The sequence below is a fragment of the Rhinolophus sinicus genome, linkage group LG14 (genome assembly GCF_036562045.2).
Source record: "Rhinolophus sinicus isolate RSC01 linkage group LG14, ASM3656204v1, whole genome shotgun sequence".
Lineage (NCBI taxonomy): Eukaryota > Metazoa > Chordata > Mammalia > Chiroptera > Rhinolophidae > Rhinolophus > Rhinolophus sinicus.
In genome coordinates this window covers 28987327-29012800 of record NC_133763.1, presented here as the reverse complement: position 1 = coordinate 29012800, position 25474 = coordinate 28987327, and the positions used below count along the sequence as shown (strand labels likewise).

The 25474-nt window shown below is 37.6% G+C and overlaps 1 protein-coding gene across 4 annotated transcripts in view; it reads left to right on the top strand.

Moving 5' to 3' along the window:
- The window catches only part of SPIDR (scaffold protein involved in DNA repair), a 565282-nt gene that overhangs the window by 41970 nt on the left and 497838 nt on the right, over nucleotides 1-25474 (top strand). For 3 of the 4 annotated variants that reach the window (XM_019716799.2, XM_019716801.2, XM_074319014.1), the window contains 2 exons: nucleotides 14532-14609; nucleotides 18053-18216. In XM_019716799.2, the coding sequence (XP_019572358.2) occupies nucleotides 14532-14609; nucleotides 18053-18216 (242 nt within the window). The remainder of the gene's footprint in view (nucleotides 1-14531; nucleotides 14610-18052; nucleotides 18217-25474) is intronic. The other variant, XM_074319015.1, reaches the window with a different exon arrangement.

Genomic DNA, 25474 nt, shown 5'->3' with positions numbered 1-25474 from the left:
GTTGCCCTGTGGGTGCACAGGAAGAATGGGGACTTGAGACTTCAGGGATCTCATCTGTGTCCTGGCTGTGTGATGTTGGGAAAGCAAATTAAACATGCTGAGCCTCAGTTTCTGCATCTAGAAAATGGGCATAAGAATATGTGCCTCACTGGATTATTGCAAGCTAAAAAAAGTAATAAAAATGCTTAGTTCAAAGGCTTACACGTAGTAGATACTTAATTGATGACAATTGCTATTATGTCTGATGGGAAAAATAGCTGTGTGAAAGCCTACTCAAAGTTCTGCAGAATGGGAAAACTTCCTATAAATAAGAGACAAACACTTTAAGCCATATTATTATATCACTAACATTTAAGTGAGGTTCTTTATGCAAATGAAAGTAAAATTTGTCCAATTTTTAAAAATGCATAAAACACTATATTATAAAATAACCTGGCACACATCCTATTGTAATACCATAATCTTCTAATGGTTCTGCAAAATTTAACATTTATTATTATTAGTCCCAAATGCTGTGATTTTCGAAGATCAATTTAATTGTCATTTCTAAACTATCATATTGTATAGAGAAAATAGTATTTTCTCTTACAGATGTGGCTTATATCTTTCTTTAGATATTTTAAATGTAGTCAAATTCAACTTGGAGAGAAAAAGAAATATTAAATAATATTAAAATAAAAGTTAATTTATTTAATTACAAAAGTTAGTTTTGGAATGATTTACCCATGCTAATATATATTTTATCCACTCTGCTATACTTTCCATTCTGTGGAATGGTCAATATATTCTGAAAGACTGAAAGAGCTTATAGCAGTGAAAGTTGCTTTATTTACAGAATCAGAAACTTGTTAAGGCAAGACAGTATTGTTAATAATTTAACAAAAGCTTACAAATAGAAATTGTTAGCAAAAGATATTCAAGGCATTTCTTAGACTGGTTCATTTTTAAAATAGTAGTTTCTAAAGTATTAAAGACAGGCTATTAACAGAAATTTTAGGGTTTGGAAGTAATATTTTTATCAGAGCTAAGAAGCAGAAGTGGGGCAACATACTTTTGAAAAGTGTGCAAAAAAGGCAGACATGTCTCTCTGTCCTCATCTGTTAGGCACTGGGAATCAGAGAAGACTGAAAAGGGGAGATAATAGAGGAGGTGGAAAGGGGTGAGAGCAGATAGCATATGAATGTTAGGGAAGGGATCTGGGTGGAAAGTTCAAGGAAGATGAAAGAAGATAAAAACTTGAAATTAAAAGAGGCTGGAACCTTTGTAGATAGTGATATTCTTAAAAACGCAGAACTTTAAAAAATGTATTTACCAAACAACAGGATACTATGAAATAAAAAGGAAATAGTGTATATTTTTAAATACCCTGAAAAAATTTTCTTTTCAAAATTTTTGTTGTTGGGATCAGAAATCTCCTGTTCCTTGTGAGGCATTACGAATTTTTAAAAATTGTATGCAGACTTGGTTTTCTCCCTGTTGCCCCATGGGTTTCTTAAGGTCAGACCCTCCTTATTTGCTCATCTTTAAATCCTAGGTGTATTAGTTTGCTATGGCTGCTGTAATAAAGTACCACAAAGTAGGTGGTTTGAACAGCAGAAACTTACTCTTTCACAGTTCTGGAGGCTAGAAGTCCAAAATGAAGGTATTGGTAGCGTTGGTTCCTTTTAGGATTTGCTCATGGCTTCTCTCTTAGTTTACAGATGGCTGTCTTCTTCATGTGTCTCTTTACACTATCATCCCTCTCTGAATGTCTGTTTCTGTGTCCAGATTTTTCCTTTTTATGGGGATATCTGTCATACTGTATTAGGGGCCACCTTAAAGACCTCACTTTAACTTAATTCTGTGAAGACCCTATCTCCAAATAAGGTCACATTCTAAGATGCTGAGGATTAGAACTTAAACATATGAATGAATTTCGGGGAGACATAGTTCAACCTGTAACACCAGGTTCTTACACATACCTGGCACACAATGGACAACCAGAAATGTTTACAAATGCATGGTAACTATTCCTGTAGTCTGGCTAATATCCTTCCTAGAATTTCACTGGTATGGGTCCTTGATTTCAAGGGCACCCCTTTTCAGCAAATAAAATGACTTATTGACTAATAAATTGCTGATAGTGGTTTTACTTATATAAATTGTATATTTAAGTGCCTATTATTCTTGGGCTTATGAATTCCATGAATTATAATCCCAAGAATTGGGATAACTTTACTTGCTGTCTTAGTCCGTTCAGGCTAACAAAAATACCATAGACTGGGTGTTTTATAAACAACAGAAATTAATTTCTCATAGTTCTGAAGGTTGAAAGTCTAGTACGTTCGGTGTCTGGGGAGGACTTGCTTCCTGGTTTATAGAGAGCATCTCCTTGCTGTGTCCTCACATGGTGGAAGGCTCCAGGGATCTCTCTGGGGCTTCTTTTATAGGGCAGTAATCCCATTCATGAGGGTGGATCCCTCAAAGGTCTCACCTCTTAACACCATCACACTGGGGATTAGGTTTCAACATGTGAATTTTAGGGAGACACATTCAGTCTCTAGCATTCTGCCTCTTTTTGATTTACTTTTCCAGATGCATAATACTGAGAGACTGATAATGTCTTTAGCAAGTAAGTACACAGCTTAGTTTTATTAGCTATTTAAATCAGTATGAATTCTTAGGTTATTCTAAATAGTTTATTTTTAATTTTATATTTTGAAGGGTAGACAATTTTAGTAATTCTAGATATTTACGGATCAAAGTAAGTGTTCAGTATATGTTTATTATTTCATGTTTTTGTGCATTTGTAAGTGCTGTTTTTTCAGATACCATTTTGTCAGTGACTCCTCCCTTCTGGATCAACACAAGGTGGAATATTCACTTTTTTATGCTACCTTTAATATAGTATTTCATGATTAGTGTTGCCTTTCAGATCATGTATTTCTTGAGGTCAGGAGTTTCCTTTCCTCCCCGCCCCTCCCCTCCTTTCCCCTCCCCACCCCTCCTTTGTTTCTTATTAGGTTCAGGTATACAAAACAACATAATAATTAGACATTTACATTCTTAACAAAGTGATAACCCCGAGAAGTCTACTATCCATCTGACACTGTATATAGCTATTACAATCCAATCAACTATATTCTGTATGCTGTACTTTATATTCCATGACTATATACTGGGGGTGCCAAAAAAATGTACACACACTAAGAGATGTTATCTGTGTATTACTTTTCAAAGTTGAATTATGGTAGCAATGTGTAGTATGGTGTTTGCTCAAAAGATGGCGATAGTCAAATGAATGCTAGTGTCACCATGTGACAGGCAGGACAGTCAAAGAAAATGGTGGAAGCATGATTGTCTTGGAAGAATGCAAGACCATTTTGAAGTGGTATTTGAAATTTGAGAACGTTCTCCTGACTTAACACCCCTTGACTTCTACCTGTGGAGGACCTTAAAGGTATTGGTATACTGTAGAAAACTGGCTACACTGGTGGTACTTCGGGAAGAAATTGAAATGGCATGCACAGTGATACAAGTGGACACTTTGGTCAACATTGCTCAACCAGTAGTTTGCTGTAATCAGAAGTGTCTGGACACTGATGGTAACCACTTTGAGTACCTCTTGTAATTGCAGAAGTCAAACGTGACTTGTATTCATCTTTTGTTACTGGTATATATTGAGTATTACAATTTTAATACAGTTTTCCTTTCTTAAAATGTGTATACATTTTTGGGGCACCCTCTGTATGTACGTGTGTGTGTGTGTGTGTGTGTGTGTGTGTGTGTGTGTGTTTTATTATAGTTGACATTCAATATTATTTTATATTAGTTTCAGGTGTACAGTGCAGTGGTTAGGCATTCATATAATCTATGAAGTAATCCCCCTGATAAATCCAGTACCCATTGGACACCCTATATAGTCTTTTCAGCGTTATTGACCATATTTCCCACAATGCATTTCATATCCCTATGATGATTTTGTAACTACCAATTTGTTCTTTCTAATCCCTTCAACTTTCTCACCCATTCCCCAGTCCCCCTCCCATCTAGCAACCATCAGTTTTATTTTCTGTGTCTATCAGTCTATTTTTGTTCCGTTTGCTCATGTAGTATATGTAGAATCTAAAGAATCCACATATAAGTGAGATCATATGGTATTTGTCTTTCTCAGTCTGACTTATTTCACTTAGCATAATATATTCTAGGTCCACCCATGTTGCAAATGCTAAGGTTTCATTTTTCATGGTAGAGTAATACTCCATTGTATATACGCACTAATTCTTCTTTATACACTTGTCTATTGATGGGCATTTCAGTTTCCATATCTTCACTATTGTGACTAGCGCTGCAATAAACATAGGAGTGCATATGTTTTTTCAAATTAGTGTTTTGGATTTATTTGATCCAAATAAATACCCAGAAGTAGAATTGCTGGATCATAAGGTAGTTATAGTTTTAATTTTTTGAGGAACTTTCAGACTGTTTTCCATTGTGCCTGCACCAATTTGCAATCCCACCAACAATGCATGAGGGTTCTCCTTTCCTCATATCCTTGCCAACACTTGTTGTTTGTTGGTTTATTGATGATAGCCATTCTGACAAGAGGGAAGTGGTATCTCATTGTGGAGTTTCTTTGCATTTCTCTGATTAGTGATATTGAGCATCTTTTCATTGTTTTGCATCTATCTATCCAGTTTTCTGAACACCATTTATTTAAGACTGTCTTTACCCTAATGTAAATTCTTCCTTCCTTTGTCATAGATTAAATGACCATATAGGCATGGATTTATTTTGGGGTTCTCCATTCTGTCCCATTGATCTTTTTTTTTCTTTCTGTTTTTATGCCAGTACCATGATATTTTGAATACTATAGCCTTGTATAATTTGATAACAGGTAGTGGGATACCTCCAGCTTTGTTCTTCTTTCTCAAGATTGTGGGGGCAACCCCCAAATAGGGGTCTTTTATGGTTCCATGTAAATTTTAGGATTATTTGTTCTACTCATGTAAAAAATTTTGATGTTTTGATAGGGATTGTATTGAATCTATAGATTGCTTTGGGTAGTATGGAAATTTTTACTATAATAATTCTTTCTATCCATGATCATGATATATGTTTGCATACATTTGTATCTTCTTTAATTTCTCTCTTCAATGTCTTATAATTTTCTGAGTGTAAGTCTTTTACTTCCTTGGCTAAATTTATTCCTAAGTATTTTATTTTTTTGATGCATTTGTAAATGGGATTGTTTTCTTAATTTCTCTGATGCTTCATTATTGGTATATAAAAATATTAATTTTGTATTCTGCTACTTTACTAAATTCATTTATCAGTTCTAATAGTTTTTTGGTGGAATCTTTGGTGTTCTCGATATGTAGTATTATGTCATCTGCAAATAATGACAATTTTACATGTTTTTTCCCCATTTGGATGCCTGTTACTTTTCTTGTCTAATTGCTGTACCTAGGACTTCCAGTACTGTGTTGAATAAAAGTGGTGAAAATAGACATCCTTGTCTAGTTCCTGGTCTTAAGGGGAATGCTTTTCGCTTTTCCCCATTGAATATGAAACCCCGTTGTGGATTTGTCATACGAGGTCTGTCAATTAAGTTTGTGAACTCATCCGAGAAAAAGTAGTACATACCTCATTGCTGAATATCACCATGGTCACCTTTGAAGTACTCCCCTTGGGAAGCTATGCGCCGACGCCAGTGCCTAGTCCACCCTTCAAAGCAGTTTTGTAACTCCTTTTCTGGAATGGCCATCAGAGCTGTCATCATATTATCCTTGATGTCCTGAATGTCATCCAAATGTCTTCCTTTCACTATTTCCTTTATCTTTGGGTAAAGAAAGAAGTCATTGGGGGCCAGATCAGGTGAGTAGGGAGGGTGTCCCAATATAGTTATTTGTTTATTGGCTAAAAATTCTCTCACAGACAGTGCTGTGTGAGCTGGTGCATTGTTGTGATGCAAGAGCCGTGAATTGTTGGCGAAAATTTCAGGTCGTCTAACTTTTCATGCAGCCTTTTCAGTACTTCTAAATAGTAAACTTGGTTAACTGTGGTACAAATTCATAATAAATAATCCATCTAATAACCAGAAAGGTTAGCAACATCATTTTGACTCTTGAGTTGGACTGATGGAACTTTTTTGGTTGTGGAGAATTGGCTGACTTCCATTGTGTAGTTTGATGCTTTATTTCAGAGTCGTATTGGTACACTTTTGTTTCATCACCAGTGATAACATGGCCTAAAACATCATCTTGCCACTCCAAAATGTCTTGGCAAACTTCAACTCTCCTTTGCTTTTGTTCATTGGTGAGCTCCTTTGGGACTTTTTATTTTTTATTTTTTTATTTTAAATGGGGGATATTGGGGAACAGTGTGTTTCTCCAGGGCCCATGAACTCCGAGTTGTCCTTCAGTCTAGTTATGGAGGGTGCAGCTCAGCTCCAAGTCCAGTTGCCGTTTTCTATTTAGTTGCAGGCTGTGCTGCCCACCATCCCACACGGGAATTGAACCGGCATCTTTGTTGTTGAGAACTTGTGCTCTAACCAACTGAGCCATCCGGCCACCCTCTTTGGGACTATTTTTGCACACACCATTCTCATGACAAGATTTTGAGTTAAGATTTTCCTGTTTCTCTGTCGATGTTTACTTGGTTGGTCTGCTGTGCTGCTCAGTCAGCCAATGATTTCGATGCACAATTTGACAAATTTTTGCAATGTTTTCGTCAGTTCTGCTCGTTACTGGCCTCCCTGACCTCTTTTCATCAGTGACACATTCTCTTTTCTCAGAAAAATGTTTAATCTATTTGAACACTGTCGTTTTCTTCATGGCATTATCCCCATAAATTTGGATTGATTTCGCTTCCACTCTTGACAAGTTTAACAAGAAATTGAATGTTTGTTCATTGCTCTAATTCAAGCTTAGTCATTCTCGTGACGGTACACAAAAAACACGCAACAACAATAATGACGCCACTCTGCAAGACACTGCCACAGGTCGGCAGGAACACAGCTGTGAGACACAGATATACAAGTTTATGATACCTTATCGTGCTGTTTGTACAGTGCTGCCAATGTAAGCGCTTGGTGGCAAATTTGTGAACCTAATTGTCAGGCCTTGTATATGGCGTTTATTATGTTGAGATTTGTTTTCTGTATTCCCACTTTGCTGAGTTTTTATCTTAAATGGATGCTGGATTTTATCGTATGCTTTTTCTGTATCTAGTGATATGACCATATGATTTTTATTTTGTATTTTGTTTACGTGGTATATCACATTAATTGATTTGCAGATACTGAACCAGTCTTGCATAGGAATGAATCCCACTTGATCGTGATGTAAGAGATTTTAATGTATTGCTGAATTCGATTTGCTAATATTTTGTTCAGGATTTCTATGTCTATGTTCATTAGGAATATCGGTGTATAGTTTCTTTCTTTGTAATGTCTTTGTCTGGTTTTGGGATCAGGGTAATGGTGGCCCCGTAAAATGAGCTTGGGAGCCTTCTCTCCCCCTGGACTTTTTGGAATAGTTTGAGGAGAATAGGTTTTAATTCCCTTTTGAATGTTTTGTAAGATACACCTGTGAAGCAGTCTGGTCCTGGACTTTGTTTGGTGGGAGATTGTTCATACTGATTCAGTTTCATTGATAGTAATTGGTCTCTTCAGATTTTCTGGTTCTTCTTGAGACACCTTTGGAAGATTGTATGCTTCTAGAAATTTATTTATTTCTTCCGGACCATCTAATTTTTTTGTGTGTAGCTGCTCGGAGGATTTTCTTAAAATTCTTTGCATTTTTGTGGTGTCAGTTGTCACTTCTCTTTCTTTTCTGATTTTACTTATTTGGATCCTCTCTCTGTTTTTCTTGGTGAGTCTGGTTATAGGTTTGTCAATTTTTTTATATTTTCAACAAACCAGCTCTTGGTTTCATTGATCTTCTGTATTTTTATTTTTTTGGTCTCTATTTTGTTTATTTCTGCTCTGATCTTTATTATTTCCTCCTTGTACTCACTTTGGGCTTATTTTGCTGTTCTTTGTCCAATTCTCTTACGTGTAAAGACAGACTGTTGGTTTGCAGTTTTTCTTGTTTCTTTAGGTAGGTAGGTCTGCACTGCTATGAATTTCCCTTTCAGGACTCCTTACACCATGTCCCATAGACTTTGCACTGTTCTGTTTTCATTTTCGTTGGTCTTAAGGTATCTTTTGATTTCTTCCTTTATTCTCATTGTTGACCCATTAATTATTTAATAGCATGTTGTTTATTCTCCATGTGTTTGTGTGTTTTTCAGTCTTTTTTTCTTGTAATTGATTTCTAGTTTCATACCACTGTGCTTAGTGAAGACACATCATATCATTTCAGTCTTCTCAAATTTATTGAGACTTATTTTGCCTAACATGTGGTCTATCTTGGAAAGTGTTCCATGTGCACTTGAAAAGAATGTATATTCTACTGCTTTGGGGTGAAGTGCTCTAAAAATATCCATCTGGTCTAGTGTGTCATTAAAGGCCGCTGTCCCCATGTTGATTTTCTGTTTGGAGGATCTGTTCATTGGTGTCAGTGGGGTGTTAAAGTCCCCTATTGTGATTGTGTTACTGTTGATCTCTGCCTTTATGTTGGTCATCAATATTTGTTTTATATATTTAGGTGCTCCTGTGTTGGGTGCATAGATGTTTACTAGGGTTATGTCTTCTTGTTGGATTTTGCTCCTTTTATTATTATGTAATGTCCTCCTTTGTCTCTTATTATAGTCTTCATTTTCAAGTCTATTTTGTCCAAACTAAGTATTGCTACCCAGTTTTTTCTCATTTTCATTTGCCTGAAATACGTATCTTTCTCTGTCCCTTTACTTTCAGTGTGTGTGTCTTTCGAATCTGAGGTGGGTCTCCTGTAGACAGCATATACATAGGTCTTGTTTTCTTATCCACTCAGCTACCTTATGTCTTTTGATCGAGGCATTTAATCCACTTACCTTTAAAGTAATTGTTGATAGGTACATGGTTATTTCCATGTTATTCATATTTCCGATCTTTGTTAGTTTGTTTTTTGTTTTCTCCTTTCTTCTGCTTAAAGAAGTACTTTTAACATTTCTTGTAATACTGAATTGGTGGTAATGAATCCCTTTAGTTTTTCTTATCTGGGAAGCTCTTTATCTCTCCTTCAAGTTTAAATGATAGCCTTGCTGGGTAGAGTAGTCTTGGTTTTAGGCCTTCGTTTTTCATCACTTTGAATATTTCCTGCCACTCCCTCTGGCCTGCAAAGTTTCTGTTGAGAAATCTGCTGATAGTGTTATGGGAGCTCCCTTGTGAATAACTAGTTGTCTTTCTCTTGCTACATTTAGGATTCTCTCTTTGTCTGTAACCTTTGCCATTTTAACTATGATGTGTCTTGGTGTGGGCCTGTCTGGGTTCACCTTGTTTGGGACTCTCTGTGCTTTCTGGGTTTGTATGTCAATTTCCTTCACCAAGTTAGGGAAGTTTTCGGTCATTATTCCTCAAATACGTTCCCGATCCCTTGCTTCCTCTCTTTTTCTTCTGGTACTCTTATGATGCGATTGTTGTTATGCTTGCGGTTGTCCCACAGGTCTCTTAAACTATCTTCATTGATTTTTATTTTTTATTTTTGTTGTTCCGATTGGGTGTATTGTGCTATCTTGTCTTCTAAATCACTGATTCGGTCCTTTGTTTCATCTAATCTTCTGGTTATTCCTTCTAGTATGTTCTTCATTTCAGTTATTGTATTCTTTATTTCTGACTGGTTCTTTTTTATGGTTTCTGTGTCCTGCTTTATGCTGGCTATCTCTTTGTTGAAATTCTCACCAAGTTCCTTAAGCATTCTTATAATCAATGTTTTAAACTCTGTCTCTGGTAATTTTATTTAGTTCCATTTCTGGAGGTTTCTCCTGTTCTTTTATTTGAGACATGTTTCTTTGTTTCCTCATTGGGGCTGACTTTCTGTGTTTGCTTCTGTGTATTAGGTAGATCTCCTATGTCTCTCAGTCTTTGCTCTGTGGCCATATGTAGTATGTGTTCTGTGTGGTCCAGTGGTGCAGTCTCCCTGATCTTCTCTGAGTGTCTTCCAGGAGTGTCCCTTGAGTGTGTTGTATGTGTTCTCATGTTGTAGTTGAGCCTTGATTGCTTTTGGCGTGTCGGTGGGTGGGATGGACTCTCAGACTGACTGTGATGATTGTCTATGGCCATATTCTATGAGCTGCTGTGTGGGGGCTGACCCCTCAGAGGAGGATTTGTCCCTGTGGGCTCTTGTGCCTGTTGAGACCCCCCTTTGGGTGTTCTGCTTGTGGGTCTAACCAGGTAGTACTCTAATGTGTTCTGAAGCTGGCCTCTGGGTGTGTTGTTTCTTGTGTCTCTTAGGAGGGGCTTCTCTGCAGGGGAATTTTGCTCTTGCCTGTTACCGCCTATGAATTTCTGGTAGGAGCCACAAAGCTATATGTGTTTGGCTGCTGTCTGTGCTGGTGTGCTGGATCTGGAGGCATGTGGGGGGTTGCCTTGCTGTGAACCATGGCTGCCACCAGTTTTGGGCCTGAGGCAGCTTAGCAAGAGGCTGAGGGTTCCCTAGGCCTGTTGCCACCTACCGGGTGCCCGTAAGGCCCAGCTGTTGAAAGACCCATGGTAGGTGTGTGGGCCAGGCTCGTTGACCCAGTTTTGAGAGTTCCCTCTGTGACGCAGCACTACCTGGGTCGGGTGGAATCCAAGAGAATCATGAGATGATGGCTGATGATTTTTACATTGTTAATGCAGATTGAGTTATTGCACCAGTGCCCGGCCTGTGACTACTTCATACTGTGCCTTGAGAACATCACAGCCAGCCACCGTTCCCCTGGGGTTGACCTATGACCATTTCGTGAAATGTCCTTAGAACACCGCAGGCAGCCACTGATTGCCTCTGGCTTGCAAATCCCCTAGAGCTGCATAAGAGTAACTTTGGAGCAGGTTTTAGGTCACTGTCCACCACCAGAAGCGCTGTGGGCTATTGAGGGACTTCCACTGCTGTAAAAGGCTTCCATGGCTTGTGGGGGAGAGGGGGGAAGCTGGCCTCCCAAGTGCAGAAAGTGCCTCTGACAATGCAGCTGACAATGCAAGTGGATGGGGTGGGGTTCCAGGGAGCTAAGGGTTGTGGGTGGTGGTTTCTACAAAGTCAGTCTAGTCTTTGCTCCTGTACCCGTGCTGGATCTGGGTCTACCCTGCAAAAATGTTCGGAGAATACTGTGGCCAGGCACCACCCACCTCAGACCTGCAGGTTTTGAGAGCTGCCTGAAAGATGCTTTTGTGCATGTCTTGAGTCTCTGCTCAGCAGCTGACATTTCCTTCGCCACCACAGGCCATCTGCATCTGCAAAAAGGCTTCCACAGCTTGTGGGGCAGGGCTGGCAGGCCAGCATTTAAGAGTGTCCCAGGCAATGTAGCACCTGCTGTGCAGAGGGCTGGGACCCAGGGCGTCACCAAGGCTGTGTGTACACATGGATTCCACCAGACCCATGCAGTCCCAGACTTGGCCCTTTGGGGGAGGGCTCAACACAGAAAAGATGTCATCCTCGTGTAGGCTACATGTGTGTTAGGCTGTACACATGCACAATCATGGCTCCTGTCCTTCCAGCCCTCGCCTCAAAGCCACACAACTCAGTCTTTCCCCTCATATCTCTGGGCCTCCCAAGCAACTGGAGACTTGTTGAGTGTTTGCAAGCAAGTGAGTCTGTGTACGGGCTCTGGGTTCCAGCTATTTTCCATCTCACCAGGATGGGCAGACAGAATCCTTGCTGGTTTTCACTGCCAGATGTGAGAAGTCCTCTTCCCAGCACCCTGGGAAGGACCCCTGGGCTGGGGAGCCTGGTGTGGGGCTGGGACCCTTCCCTCTTCACTGGGGCTTCCGCCACTGAGGTGTTCCTCCCAGCGTTCATCCACTATCTGTGGGTTTGGGGTCAGCTTGTTTTGCGTCTCAGCTGCTGCTACCCGTCTCGATGTGGCCTCTTTTTTTATATTGTTTGTTACAGGATTTCTGTTCCACTAGTCTTCAGATGATTCTTGAGGTTGATTATTGTCTAATTTATTTGTAATCTTGGTGTGATCCTGGGATGCAGTAGGCATAGCGTTTACCTAATCTGCCATCTTGGACCCTCCTGCAGGAGTTTTCTTATTTTTCTTCGTTTCATCAAGGTTTAATGTATCAGAGGTGTTTTATAAGTATGTATTGAATGAAGCTATTTAACTTCTGAACCTGTTTCTTCTTCTGTTAAACTGAATTATAATATCCAGTCTCTTAACCTCATAGTATATTGAAATGTGGCTAAGAGGCTTTTTGTTTTTTTAAGTTTTATTTTTGCTCAGTTATGAATATGAGTAGAAAAATAGATTTTTATTAGGTATGTATTTTTTTTCCGATCAATGTCAGAAAAGTTTCCTCTTGACCACCAATTCCACTAAGACAGAGTAGTAGCCCCATTCCTTTTTGGTTTCCTGCTTATCAGAATCACTAAAAAAAAAAAAAAAATAGTGATAGAACTAAATGCTGTTGATCATGTGGAGAAACTGGACCACTCACACATGGCTGGTGGGACTGTAAAATGGTACAGACTCTCTGGAAAAGTTTGGCAATTTCCTTTTTTTTTTTTTTTTTAATTAAATTAAATTTTGTGTTGTGTTTTATTTTGTTTTGTACAGTGTGTTTTCTCCAGGACCCATCAGTTCTAAATCAAGTTGTCCTTCAATCTAGTTGTTGTGAAGGGCGCAGCTCAGCTCCAAGTCCAGTTGCCATTTTCAACCAGATGCCATTTTCAGTCTAGTTGCAGAGGGTGCAGCCCCCTATCCCATACAGGAATCAAACCGGCAGCCTTGCTAAAGAGCACGCACTCTAAGCAACTGAGCCATCCGGCCGCCCACCGGCAGCTCAGCTCAAGTCGTTGTCCTCAATGTAGTTGTGGAGGGCGCAGCTCACTGGCCCATGTGGGAATTGAACTGGCAACCTTGTTGTTAACAGCTTGCGCTCTAACCAACTAAGCTAACCGGCTGCCCCCGGCAGTTTCTTATAAGACTAAACATGCAATTACTATACACCCCAGTAGTCATAACCTTAGACATTTATCCTAGAGAATAAAAATTGTATCTTTCTAAAGTCCTGTAGAGAATGTTCATAGCAGTTTCATTCATAATAACCCCAAACTGGAAGTAACATGGATATCCTTTAGTGGATGAATGATTTAACAAACTGTGGTACGTCCATACCATGGAATACTACTCTGTAATAGATAGAATGTAACTATTGATACACATAACATATACACACAAGAACTTGAATGAATGTCCAGGTAATTATGCTGAATGATAAAAGCCAATCCTAAAACATTACATAGTATGATTCCATTTGTATATCATTCTTAAAATGACAACGTTATAGAAGTGGCACAACTGATTAGTGGTTTCCAGTGATTAGGAGTTGTGGTGGGGAGGGGGTTATGATGTGGTTTAAAAAGGTAATTGTGGGGACAGAACCCCAAAAAGCAGTTTCCAGGCTCTCAGCCTCACATAGAAAGGTGTTGGCTCAGGTAGTAAATGGCCATCAACTGTGATTGGATGGCCATCAGCTGTGGCTAGTTGGCCGTCAGCTGTAACCAGTGAGCCATTGGCCACTAATATAACTGCTGTGGCTAGGCTAGCAGGAAGAATGGGGGCTAGCAAGGAGATGGTGGCTGGGCTGGCAAGCGTGGATGGCGGTTTGCGGACAGTGTGGATTCAGCCTCCAGTGAGAGTATAGTGCCGCCAGAGAGAATATAGTGGTATGACTCCCCTACCTATGGCTCCGTGGGTGTTCCTTTTTGGCCTCACCATATCCTGCATTCTTGTGTGGGGAGTGGGAGCAGAGACCCCGCAGGCCTCCCCGCATGACAGTAATACAGTACATCTCCCTAGTGATGGGCATTTTTCTGTATCTTGATGGTGTCAGTGTTAACATTCTGGTTGTGATGTTATACTGTAGTTTTGTAGAATGTTACCAATGAGGAACTGGGTGAAGCATCTATTATTGCTAATAGATGCTTCTGTATGTGACTCTAACATCTCAAACTAACAAGTTTAATTAAACAAAATGTTTGCTATTAAGTGTTTTAAACACACTGCTGCACCAGGGCCTTACTATGGCAAAAGAGGCACACAGAAGCATTTTTATTACACATAAGTTTTGTTTTGTGTTTTGTTTTTCCTTTGCGTTTCATCAAATATTCTAGGAACTTATATAGCTCTCTAGTTATTTCAAGGTAATTTTTTTGAGTTTTTATTTGTGCTCCATTCATTTTCCTAGTCTCTTATAACTTGTCTGAATCAGTTCTACTCCTTTTTCTTCTTATAATTTGGCTTTAATTTAAAGAATCTTAGCCAGGTTGCACATAGAATTTTAAGCGGGAAGATTTGACAACAGACATTGCCTCCACTATCATCAGAATTTTGTGTATTTGTGACTTTGGCAAAGTAACGTGAATAAAATCTCATTTTGGTAACAATATAGTTGATCTTTTTAAATATATTTTCTTTTTCTTTAACAGAAACTACCACATCTAAGAGTACCAGTGGACTTACGGATATAACATGGAGTTCCAGTGAAAGTGATCTGTCAGATGAAGGTAGAACACTTTTTAAATCACTGAGAGATAATGGACATGTGGTTCTAGAATAGACAGGTTTTGTAACAGGAATATTTTATGTACAAAAGATGGGCCCACTGAAAGTAAATTGATAATTTTATAAGAAATTCAGTTTTTATTGTATATTGGGTTCAATATTGGAAAAAACTTACATTCCTTTTCTAATACTTAGCATTGATTATGATCTTACTGAGTTCCAGCCTTTAGGTTAACTTCAGAAACGTTTTCTCATTTAATATTTCTCACAGCAGCTCTAAGAAATAGACATTAGCAGTAGTATTTTTACTGTTAGCAACTTAATCTTGAACATGTTAGAATTGGTTCGGATTCCATTTTGGGTTTCTTTGATGACAAAGCCAGTTCTCTCAACTGACTACTTAATGTTACACCCATATTTCCTCCTTGCGAACTTGTTTTGGGTAAATACTATGACAACCATTGTGTGGTAGAAGTATAATTTAAAAGTTTCTGTTCTGATGGCATTTTATATTATATCATGTTTTGACTGTTGAAAACAGAGTTTCTCAACCTTGGCGCTATTGCCAGCTAGGGCCAAATTCTTTGGGGGACCTTTTCTCCCCTCATTGTAGGGTGTTTAGCAGCAGCTCTATCCATTAGGTGACAGTGGCATTCCCAGCCCCCGTTGTGACAACCAAAAATGTCTCCAGATGTCAGATGTCCCCTATAGGACAAAATCACCCCCAGTTGCGAATCACAGACTTAGAATTATGGAAATCATGTTCTTTTACAAATTTAAAAATACATAGCTCATCTAAGAATACATAAAAGTCCTAAGGCTTTGACTTTTAAATCTGACTTTGAGAGTTCATGTTAGTTACTTCGTTAGTCAAGGTTAAGTTTGTGCAGATAGCCCCTGTGGAAGATAATTACATTATTTTGGCCACTTTGTATGCCATCTTGGTAAGTGCCAGTTGACATTGCAGTAATAGCCAGGTGAAGTGATATTGTAAGGTTATATATAAGTTCATAGCGCTTTTATTGTTATTTGAACCATAATAAATGAAATTCATTGTTATGCAGCTCTTGGTTTGTCTTCACACATCTCAGAACATAATTTCATTATTAAAAACTATATGCTTTTTATGGGTGAGTAGTGTGGTATGTGAATTACATCTCAGTAAAGCTGTTATTGAAAAACTGTGTATGTCCTCTTGTAGTGAAAGAGATACTTGGTAGTTTCCAAAACTCTTAAGAATGGAAAGATGCTTTGAGCTAATTACTTTAAAATGAGTTAACAAATTGCTGACTTCTCTTAAATAAGTTGACTATTCGGTAACGAGTAAATGATCCCTTGGAATATCTAGTCATGTGTACAACTGCTGGTTTATCTTTATCTTTTCCTCTCTTTTTCCCTTCCCTCTTCTGTCTCCTCCTCCATCTCTCCTTTTTACTTTTAATTACCATTTATTAAGTTATCGTTTTATCCCCAGACACTTGGCTGGATATTACATATGTTATTTCCTTGGATATCTGTTCGATCCTTTGAACTAAGTACCCTCATTTTATAGAAGAAATTGGGACTTAGAGAAGTCAAGTCACTTGCCCAGAGTCACATAATTAAGTGTGCCAACTGATATTAAGAGCCAGCAATGTCTAACTGCAGTGCTGTATTCTTCAACACTGTTCTGGTGGTTACTAGACCTGGCTTCTTATCAGAATTAATAGGTGAGCTTTAAAAACAATATTACCAGACCTTCTTCCAGCTTTATTGAGTTCATCTCTGGGCTTTAAGGCCCAAAATTGGGATTGAAAGGGAAGAATCCTGACTTAAAATTGTCAAAATATTTTTCTCTTAAAATTTTTTTCCCTTTCGATTTGTCTTTTATGTAACTTTGGGAAAATTTCTTAACTTTTTGGAGACTCAAATTTCTCACTTGTAAAATGCAAATTTTAGTTTAACAGTAATTGTCTTCTCTGCTTCATAAAATTATTGTGACCAAATGAAAGGTCTAGTCTTGGTTATGAGATACCATTTTATAGCACTCAAGCACTCATTACATTTTAGTAAAAGTGTTTATCTGTGGTCGTATCCAGCTTAGGAACAGTGTTCTGTATTCTCTCCTGTGTGTGTGTGTGTGTGTGTGTGTGTGTGTATTTGTATTGTGAGTGTATAGAATGGCTCCATAGGCCCTTAGTAAGCACTGGTTTTATTGACTGAATGAGGAATGCATGAAGAATATTATAGAAATGTACGATACTGGTGGTAGTGGCAGTAGGTCTGAGGACACTTGTGCTTCTCTGGCTTTTAATGGCTTTCCGATGTGATGGTTCAGCAACCTGGAGAATTTCTTATGCATTCTCTTGCCTAGCTTCCATGAGTAAATGTGATGTTAGATATGGGAAATAATTGTCATCATGCATCTACTTCTCTCAGACTGGTCTGCCCAGTCTTTTGTAATTATTATAGTAGACTTTTACCTCATCTTCTGGAAACAACAGTATCAGAGTAAAGAAGACTATTTTTATTTACTTTATCTCATACTTTTTTAACTTAACTTAAATTTTTCCTTTTTTTGTTTTTATTTTGAAATTCCTTCAGATATTAGAGCTAGTAAGTTTTTAACTTTTTAATATTCCTTCTATCTGGAAGTGAGATTGTTGCTGTCAGACTTCTGTAATAGGGCCAAGATGTTATTAGCCCTCTAAGTTGCTGAAGTAGCTGTGAGGGAGTACTGGTGCTTTGTGTTGTAGGAAAGGTTTACGTTATATGCCATACCTCAAGATTAATTTATCGTTAATAACTGCTTTCATCTTTGTAAGCGTATCAGATTAGAGTAAGTACATTTTGTTATTTAATATATGAAAATAATTTTGCTTTCAAATTAAAAATTTGCAAAAGTAGCATCATAAAGCTTGTGAAGTAAATTAAAAAGTAAATTAACTTGTTTCCTCACTGATGATAGAAACCTGAAAAAAAAAATTTTGGGGTAAAAATCCTTGACAAAGTTTTTGTTAGTAGAAGACTAATTAAATAAACTATGGGTCAACTGTGTAATTGGAATACTATATTGTAGAAAAGAATGAGGATGATCCCTGTTTTTACTGATGTGAAAAAACCTTTCAGTTATGTTAAAATAAAAAAGTGTATTAGAAGGGAAAAAATTAACGGTATATTTTATTTGCATTAACTTGCTGGAGAAACTAGAAGTATATAAAAACAACTAATAAAAGTAGTTACCTGAGAATTGGGGTGGGGGTAAGACTTAGGAGAAACAGGATGGCTAGAGAGAAGAGTAGGGATATACTTTTCACTGTCTTTTAATATATTTTTAAAAAATTATTGAGCACAATGGATCTTTTTAACTACTGAGAATAGAAAAAAATATTTAAAAAATAAAATTAAGTTTAAAATTGTATTTAAATAACAAAATTAAAATTAAGTTTAAAATTGTGTTTTCTAGATGAACCACAGTTTGTTGAGTGGGAGAGTGACAGTGACAGGGAAGATAGTAGTGAATACAATGAATTTGAAGACAGTGAGAGGGCTGTGGAAATATCAGACTGTGCTTCTTGTGCAAGCAGTCATTCTTTGACAAATGAAGAAAGGGCATCTGAGCTTCCTAAGGTAAGAATGAATTGTTTCAAGGTTTTTATTCTGTTTAGGACATTTGTTAATCATAGCCTTTTGGTGTTTTGTTTTTTACCCCTTTCGCAGGGATAACCACTTTGACTCTTAGTGGATTCTTTTTTTTCTTCATCTCCTTATCTCTAAATAACATGTTTGTAATGTACTTCTAAACATGGGTAAATAATGAATTATATTCTCACCATTCCTCACCACCTGCTACACTTTGACCTTTTTCCATCCCTCCATTCTCCTAGGACAGTTGTGTCATGGTTTGGTTAGATTAGTATTCAGCATTACGTAATTGTGAATAAATAATGTTTGTAACCAAGTCAAATATTAATTATGATTACTTTTCCTTCACTACTTTTCAAAATTTTCCTTGGGGTTAATTATTTTGGGGTTTTGTTTGTCTAGTTTTACTTATCATTAATAAAACTTTAATTTTTCACCATTGTTTAGCTCTCCTTTGAAAGATTTTTCAGACACAGCAGGCATTCTATCAGTTTTTTTTTCTTAGAGAACTCTTTCCCACAACCTCCTAGTGGTGTCCTTTGCTTTGTGGATGTTGTGAGCCTTAGGTCTCCCTTTACTCTCTTTTTGGAAATTCCCTTTACCTCTCCTATGTGGTGCAACTTTATCCTGGATTCCATGTCTTCCTTTTTCTTGGTTTTCTGTCTCATTTTGATTGAGCACATCTTCCAAGAGCTTCCAAGAAAGGGTTCGTGAAAGGTAATTTTTTGAAACTTGGGATGTCAGAAGATGCATTTATCACTTTTCATATGTGATTGAAAATTTGTATAGAATTTTGGTTGGAAATTTTCTCCAGATTTTTGAAGGCTTTATTGTCTTTTAGTTACAGAGTAAGCTGTCAAGAAGCCTGAAGGTAGTTTTACTCTTGATCTTTTAAGATTTTATCTTTATCACTTGTTTTAAGCAGTTTGGTTGTGATATGCCTAGGTGTGATTTTCTGCTTGGAGTTTGTTAAGCTTCTTGCATCTGTTGTGTGTCAGGGCCCCCCAAGCCCACTCCTAAGTTCAGTAATTCGCTAGGAAGACACTCAGAACTTAGCATACAGTCATATTCGTGACTATGATTTATTACAATGAAAAGATAACAAAGCAAAATGAGCAATCTTCCAAGAGTCTTTTTCCAGTGGAGTTATACAGGATATGCTTAACTGCTCCAGCAGTGAGTTTTGACAACACATGTGTTGTCTGCCGGGGAGCTTATTAGTCACTCAGTGCCCAGGGTTTTTATTGGGGGTAATGTAGGCACTCTCTGCCTAGTGTGTGAAACATTTCAGATTTCAAGAAGGAAAACTGCTATTCGGCACAAGCCATGTGGTTTGCACAGTTTTGGCTCGGGGAGCCACTCTGTATCATTTAGGGAATGGTGGTAACCCTCCTGAAATCTAGATTCCAAAGGTAGGCAAGGACCAACATTGCAAAGAGGGCTTCCTAAGGATACCTGTTTCAGGTATCTCTGCTATGTTAACAGATCTCTGCTATCTTAACTCTGTTCTTCCCATATGGGATTAAAGTTTTCATTTCATCACATTGGGGAAGTTTTTATTTTTATTCAGCACTCTTTTTTTTTTTTTTCTGACTCCCTTTTTCCTTTCCTTTGGGGACTCCAATTATATGTATGTTAATTAGGCTGCTTGAAGTTGTGTTATAGATCATTGGTGCTGTGTTCATTTTTTCCCCCCTCCGTTTTATTTTGAATGGGTTCTACTGCTACATCTTCAAGTTTAATAACCTTTTTTTCCCCCTGTGGTGTCTAATGCGCGGTTGATACTGTGTAGTCTATTTGTCATTTGTAAAAGTTTGATATGAATCTTTTTATATTCCATGTCTCTACTTAACATGATCATATTTTCTTTATGTTTTGATCTTAGAGTGTATTTATAATAGTTGTTTGAATGGCTTTTTCTGTAAATCTATCATCTGTGTCATTTTGGTTTGATTGATACTTCTCTTCATTATAGGTTGTATTTTTCTGCTTTGCATGCTGGGAAATTTTTGCGTGGATACAAACATTGTGAATTTTATGTTGTTGGGTGCTGGATTAAAAAAAAAAATTCTTTAAATAATTTGGAGCTTTGTTCTGAGGTGCGGATACTTGAAAACAGTTTTATCCCTTTGGATGTTGCTTTATTCTTTATTATTAGGTGGGTCTGGGGAAATGCTCAGTTTTATGTTCCACTAGTGAAGCAAGACCTTCCAGAATATTCTATGTAATACTTTGAATTATGGGTTTTCCCAATCTGGTTTTCAGGGACAGCTATTGTTTTCTGACACTGTGTAAGCATTGGGCACTGTCTAGTGCTTCTGGATGTTTTTTTTCTGGGTAGTTTCTTTACATGCACATGTTGGTTAGTACTCTGCTGAATACTTGAGGGGAATTGCTGGGGTTCTCTATGCAGCGTTGGCTTTTCTGGTACTCTGTCCTATGAACTCTAGTCTCCCTGGACTCTCAGTTATGTCTCTTCAACTCAGGGAGCCCACTGGACTTTACCTCAGTTCCCCACCTCTACTGTGTGGTTTGGAAATTTTCTCAAGAAAGTAACCTGGGGCAATTGTAGAGCTAAATTCTTTGTTTCCTGACTTTCAGGAATTAGCCTGATATCCAGTGTCTTGACAACCATTGTTTCATGTGTTTTGTCTGATTTCTTTTTTTGTTGTTGTTTCGTATGGAAGGATTAATCCACTCCCTGTTATTCCTTCTTGGCCACCTTCCTGATCTTGCCATGCAATCTAGCACATGAAAAGCTCACTATCATTAGTCATTAGGGAGATGCATATCAAAACTATAATTAGATACCACCTCGTTCACATTAGGATAGCTATGATCCATAGATGGAAATAAAAATTTGTTGAGAATGTGCATAAATTGGAATCCTTGTGTGTTGCTGGTGGGAATGTGAAATGGTGCAGCCACTATGGAAAACAGTTTGGCAGTTGATCTTCAAAAATTAAACGTAGAATTACCATATGATTCAGCAATTGTACTTCTGGATATACTCAAAAGAATTGAAAGCAGGGACTCAAGCAGATATTTGTACATCTATGTTCATAGCAGCTTTATTCACAACGGCCAGATGGTGGAAACAACCCAAATGTCCAACAGATGAATGGATAAACAAAATATTTTTTGTGTGTATATACATGTATGTGCACATGTGCACACACACACACAAAATGGATTTTTACTCAGCCTTAAAAAGCAATGGAAATTCTGATACATGGTACTATAATGGATGAACCTTGAAAACATTATGCTAACTAAAATAAGCGAGACACAAAAGGACAAATGCTCTATCATTCCATTCATATGCAATACCTAGAACAGGTAAATTTATAGAGCCAGTAAGTAGAATAAAGGTTACCAGGGGCTGAAGAGTAAGGAGAGTTATTGCTAAAAAGTGTATAGAGTTTCTGTTTGGGATGATAAAAAAGTTACAGAAATGGATAGTGGTGGTGGTTGTACAACATTACGAATGCATTTAATTCCACTGAGGTGTACACCTAAAAATGGTTAACATGGTAAAATTTTTATGTGTATTTCTCCGCAATAAAAAATTTAAAAAGCTATAATATATATATTATAGAATATTTTTGTTATTAAAATTTATGTTTTTGAGGACTTCTTATTGTTGATAAGGTAAAAATGTTTATGAGAGGATACTAAATGAAAAAGGCAAAATACCAACCTGTACATGTACTAAAATCTCAACTCGGGTCCCAAAGGACCATTCTGAGTCCTGAGAGTGCTACCAAAACACCCATGGAACAATCATGTCTAACCAGAGCAGGAAGTGTTGTGTCTTAACCTAGAAGTTTCTGTTGATCTTTCATTATATGAACTGGACTAGCAGACCTTTACCTCTATAAACTTTTCAGTGTGGAGGAAAAGGCTTCTATGATAGCATGGTCTTAATTTCTTGTTGTTACATTGTACTAAAAACATGCTTCTTAAAATTTTTCTCAATATTTACTTATTGTGGTAGTTGCTTCAGTGGCTGAACTACCTGTTACTTTATGTTTCTGGCTTTTTAAAGCACTTTATTTCTATTGAGAAAGGTGGGATTCTTGTGCTTAGCTTCATATCACTGTTTTTTTGTCCTTATAATTTTCAAGTTTTATCCGGTATTTCATGAGCAGCTACTATATTGATAAGATAATAAAGCATTCAATAAAGTTAGCTTCAGGAATTCCCTTTTCTTGTTTTCAATAGAAAAAATAATGGATTTGTCCTTATCATTGATTATTGCCATCACTGTATTAAAAATTTGGTATTTTATTCCTAATTGTCAGAAACTTTAATTTTCTCACTAGGAAATATCAGTTTCTAAGGACTTTTAATTTGTTTCTTGGCTTAATTTTGGGGGAAATAGTCTGTGAACCAAGGATACATGAAAGCTGCTATAAATAATCACAACCGGAAGAAAGACTAATGCTGCATTGGGTGGAGATGTTGCGTGGTTGCCTGGGTTCACTAGCTGAGAAATTCTTACACACAGGTTTTGTAGTGCTTACAATTCAAATCCATGCCTTGTTAAAATTACAAATTATAGTATGACAGACTTTTCAGGGTAGCTCTTGAATAAAAAAATAGAGTTGTAAAAAGTGGATGGCAGGCTGGCCCGGTGGTTCAGGCGGTTAGAGCTCCATGCTCCTAACTCCAAAGGCTGCGGGTTCAATTCCCACATGGGCCAGTGGGCTGTCAACCACAAGGTTGCTGGTTCAACTCCTCGAGTCCTGCAAGGGATGGTGGGCTCCGCCCCCTGCAACTAAGATTGAATACGGCACCTTGAGCTGAGCTGCCGCTGAGCTCCCGAATGGCTCAGTTGGTTGGAGAGTGGGCTCTCAACCACAAGGTTGCCGGTTCGACTCCCACAAGGGATGGTGGAGTGGGCTGCGTCCCCTGCAACTAGCAGTGGCAACTGGACCTGGAGCTGAGCTGCTCCCTCCACAACTAAGACTGAAAGGACAACAACTTGACTTAGAAAAAAGTCCTGGAAGTACACACTGTTCCCCAATAAAGCCCTGCTCCTCTTCGCTAATAAAATCTTAAAACATAAAAAAGGCAATGGCAAGTATCCGTAGTTCTTTAAAATGTAAATAATGTATCGCTGGGTAGTAGGATTATTGGAGAAGGTTACTTTTTTATTTGTTATATTTCATAATTTTAAAATAAAACAAAGAAAAGCATAGTAGTCAATAGCTTTTACCTCAAAGGAGAAAAAAAGAACAAATCACATTGAACATATACTGGGCTTTATATTGCTTTATATGAATGTATTAGTATATTTGACCTGCTTTAACAAAATGCCTTAGACTGGGTGGCTTAAGCAACATAAATTTATTTCTCACAGTTCTGGAGGTTAGGAAGTCCCACAATCCAGGAGCCAGCAGATATGGTGTGAGGTGAGGGCCTGCTTTGCTGGTTCATAGGAGGCCCTCTTTTCACTGTGTCCTCATGTGATGCAAAGGGTGAGGGATCTCGCTGGAGCCTTTTCATAAGGGCAGTAATCCCACTCATGAGGTCTCCCTTCAAAGACCCAACCTCCAAATACTATCATATGTTAGGTTTTCACATATGAAATTTGGGGTAATTAGTTTTCAACATATGATTAGTTTCAACATTCAGTTGAGAGCAGTACGTTTTCCATTTGAACCTTAAAACAATTTTTGTGAAGTAGATGTCGTTATGCACAATGTTAAGACAAGTAGACAGTTAGAAAAGATATATTACTGTGAGCAAGTTAGTTATGTAGTAAACAAGGCAGCTATGATTGAAACCTTGCCGTAAAAGTATTCAGGTGTTGCTTAAATGCCTCAGAATCTACATTGATTGCTTTCTTATATTAGAAGCATACAAATGGGCAGAACTTTGACAGCTAGGTCATAGAAAAGAGAAAACATTTGCTTAATTTATTATTTAAAAAAATTCAAGACTTCTTCCATTCTAGTTCTTCATCAAGTACACCTGTTTGATTTCTCCAGGCAGACATTGAAAAGCATTCCTATAATAAAGGAAAGATTCTTTTGAACATGTGGTCTGTCTAATTACATGGTGTTCTCTATGGGTTTAACTACTACCTTCTTTTCTTTCTTTTCCTAATGTGTGAACAAAGATTCAATTTTCCTTATTTTCTTCTCAAGCTACATTCTCTTCCAGATACTGTTAAATCTTTTGCTAACCTAGTTGGTGTCCAGCTGCCTAAGGACGTTTTTTTGTGGATATCCTAAAATTACTGCAAATCTAAAGGGTCCCAAGCCATATCTTTTTGTTTTCTTCTAACCCAAGCTCATCCTCTTGGTGTGTTTTTGATCTTAGTTAATGGCTTTTTTCCCCCTACTGCCTAAACCTATTTCATTATCAGGTCATGCAGTTTTGGTCTCTAAACTACAACATCCCCACTACTTCTGTTCTAAATTGGGCGCTTTCACCTATTTTCTGTGTTATCTCCATTGTTTCATAACTGATTTCTTAGCTTAATACTTTTTATAAGGCTTATCGTAATAAAGATTATGACTTTATCACTTCTTGAAACACTTTTGATGGTTCCCCTTTGCGTGAAAGTCAAGGTCCACATGACTTTCACAGTTTAGTCTTAGGCCCTTAAATGAATGAGGCAGAGTATACACTGTACAATTCTATTTATAGAAAAATCTTGAAAATGCAAATGATTCTGTCGTGACAGGAAGCATGTCAGTGGTTCACGGGGGATGAGGATGGAGGGGGGCATAGATTACAGTGGCACATTAGGAAAATTCTGGGGGGTGAGAGAAATATTTAGTATCTTGATTATGGTAATCGTTTCACAGGAGTGTACACATGTCAAAACTGGTCAAATTGAATAAATATGCAGTTTAGTGTGCTTAAATTATACTTCAATAAAATTGATAAATTTTTTTGAGTATAAGAAAGATGTTGGTCTACATGTTTGTGAAATAATCCTTGTTAAAGGATGAAAAAGGATATAGAATAATTGTGTAGAAAAACGGAAAGAATATGTACTTATATGGACTAGCTCTGGAATGGTAGGTAACTGCTTTTACTGTATAACTTTGTATGCTATTTTGAACCAAGTACAATGCTTGCGTTACAAATGTTTTTTAAAAGGACACTTGCACTAAAATCCAGAATACATTGAGAACTTCTACAAACCAGTAAGGAAAAGACAAATAGCCCAGTTGAAAATCAGGTGAAGAATAGGAGAAGGAAACCCAAATGGCTAATAAGCATG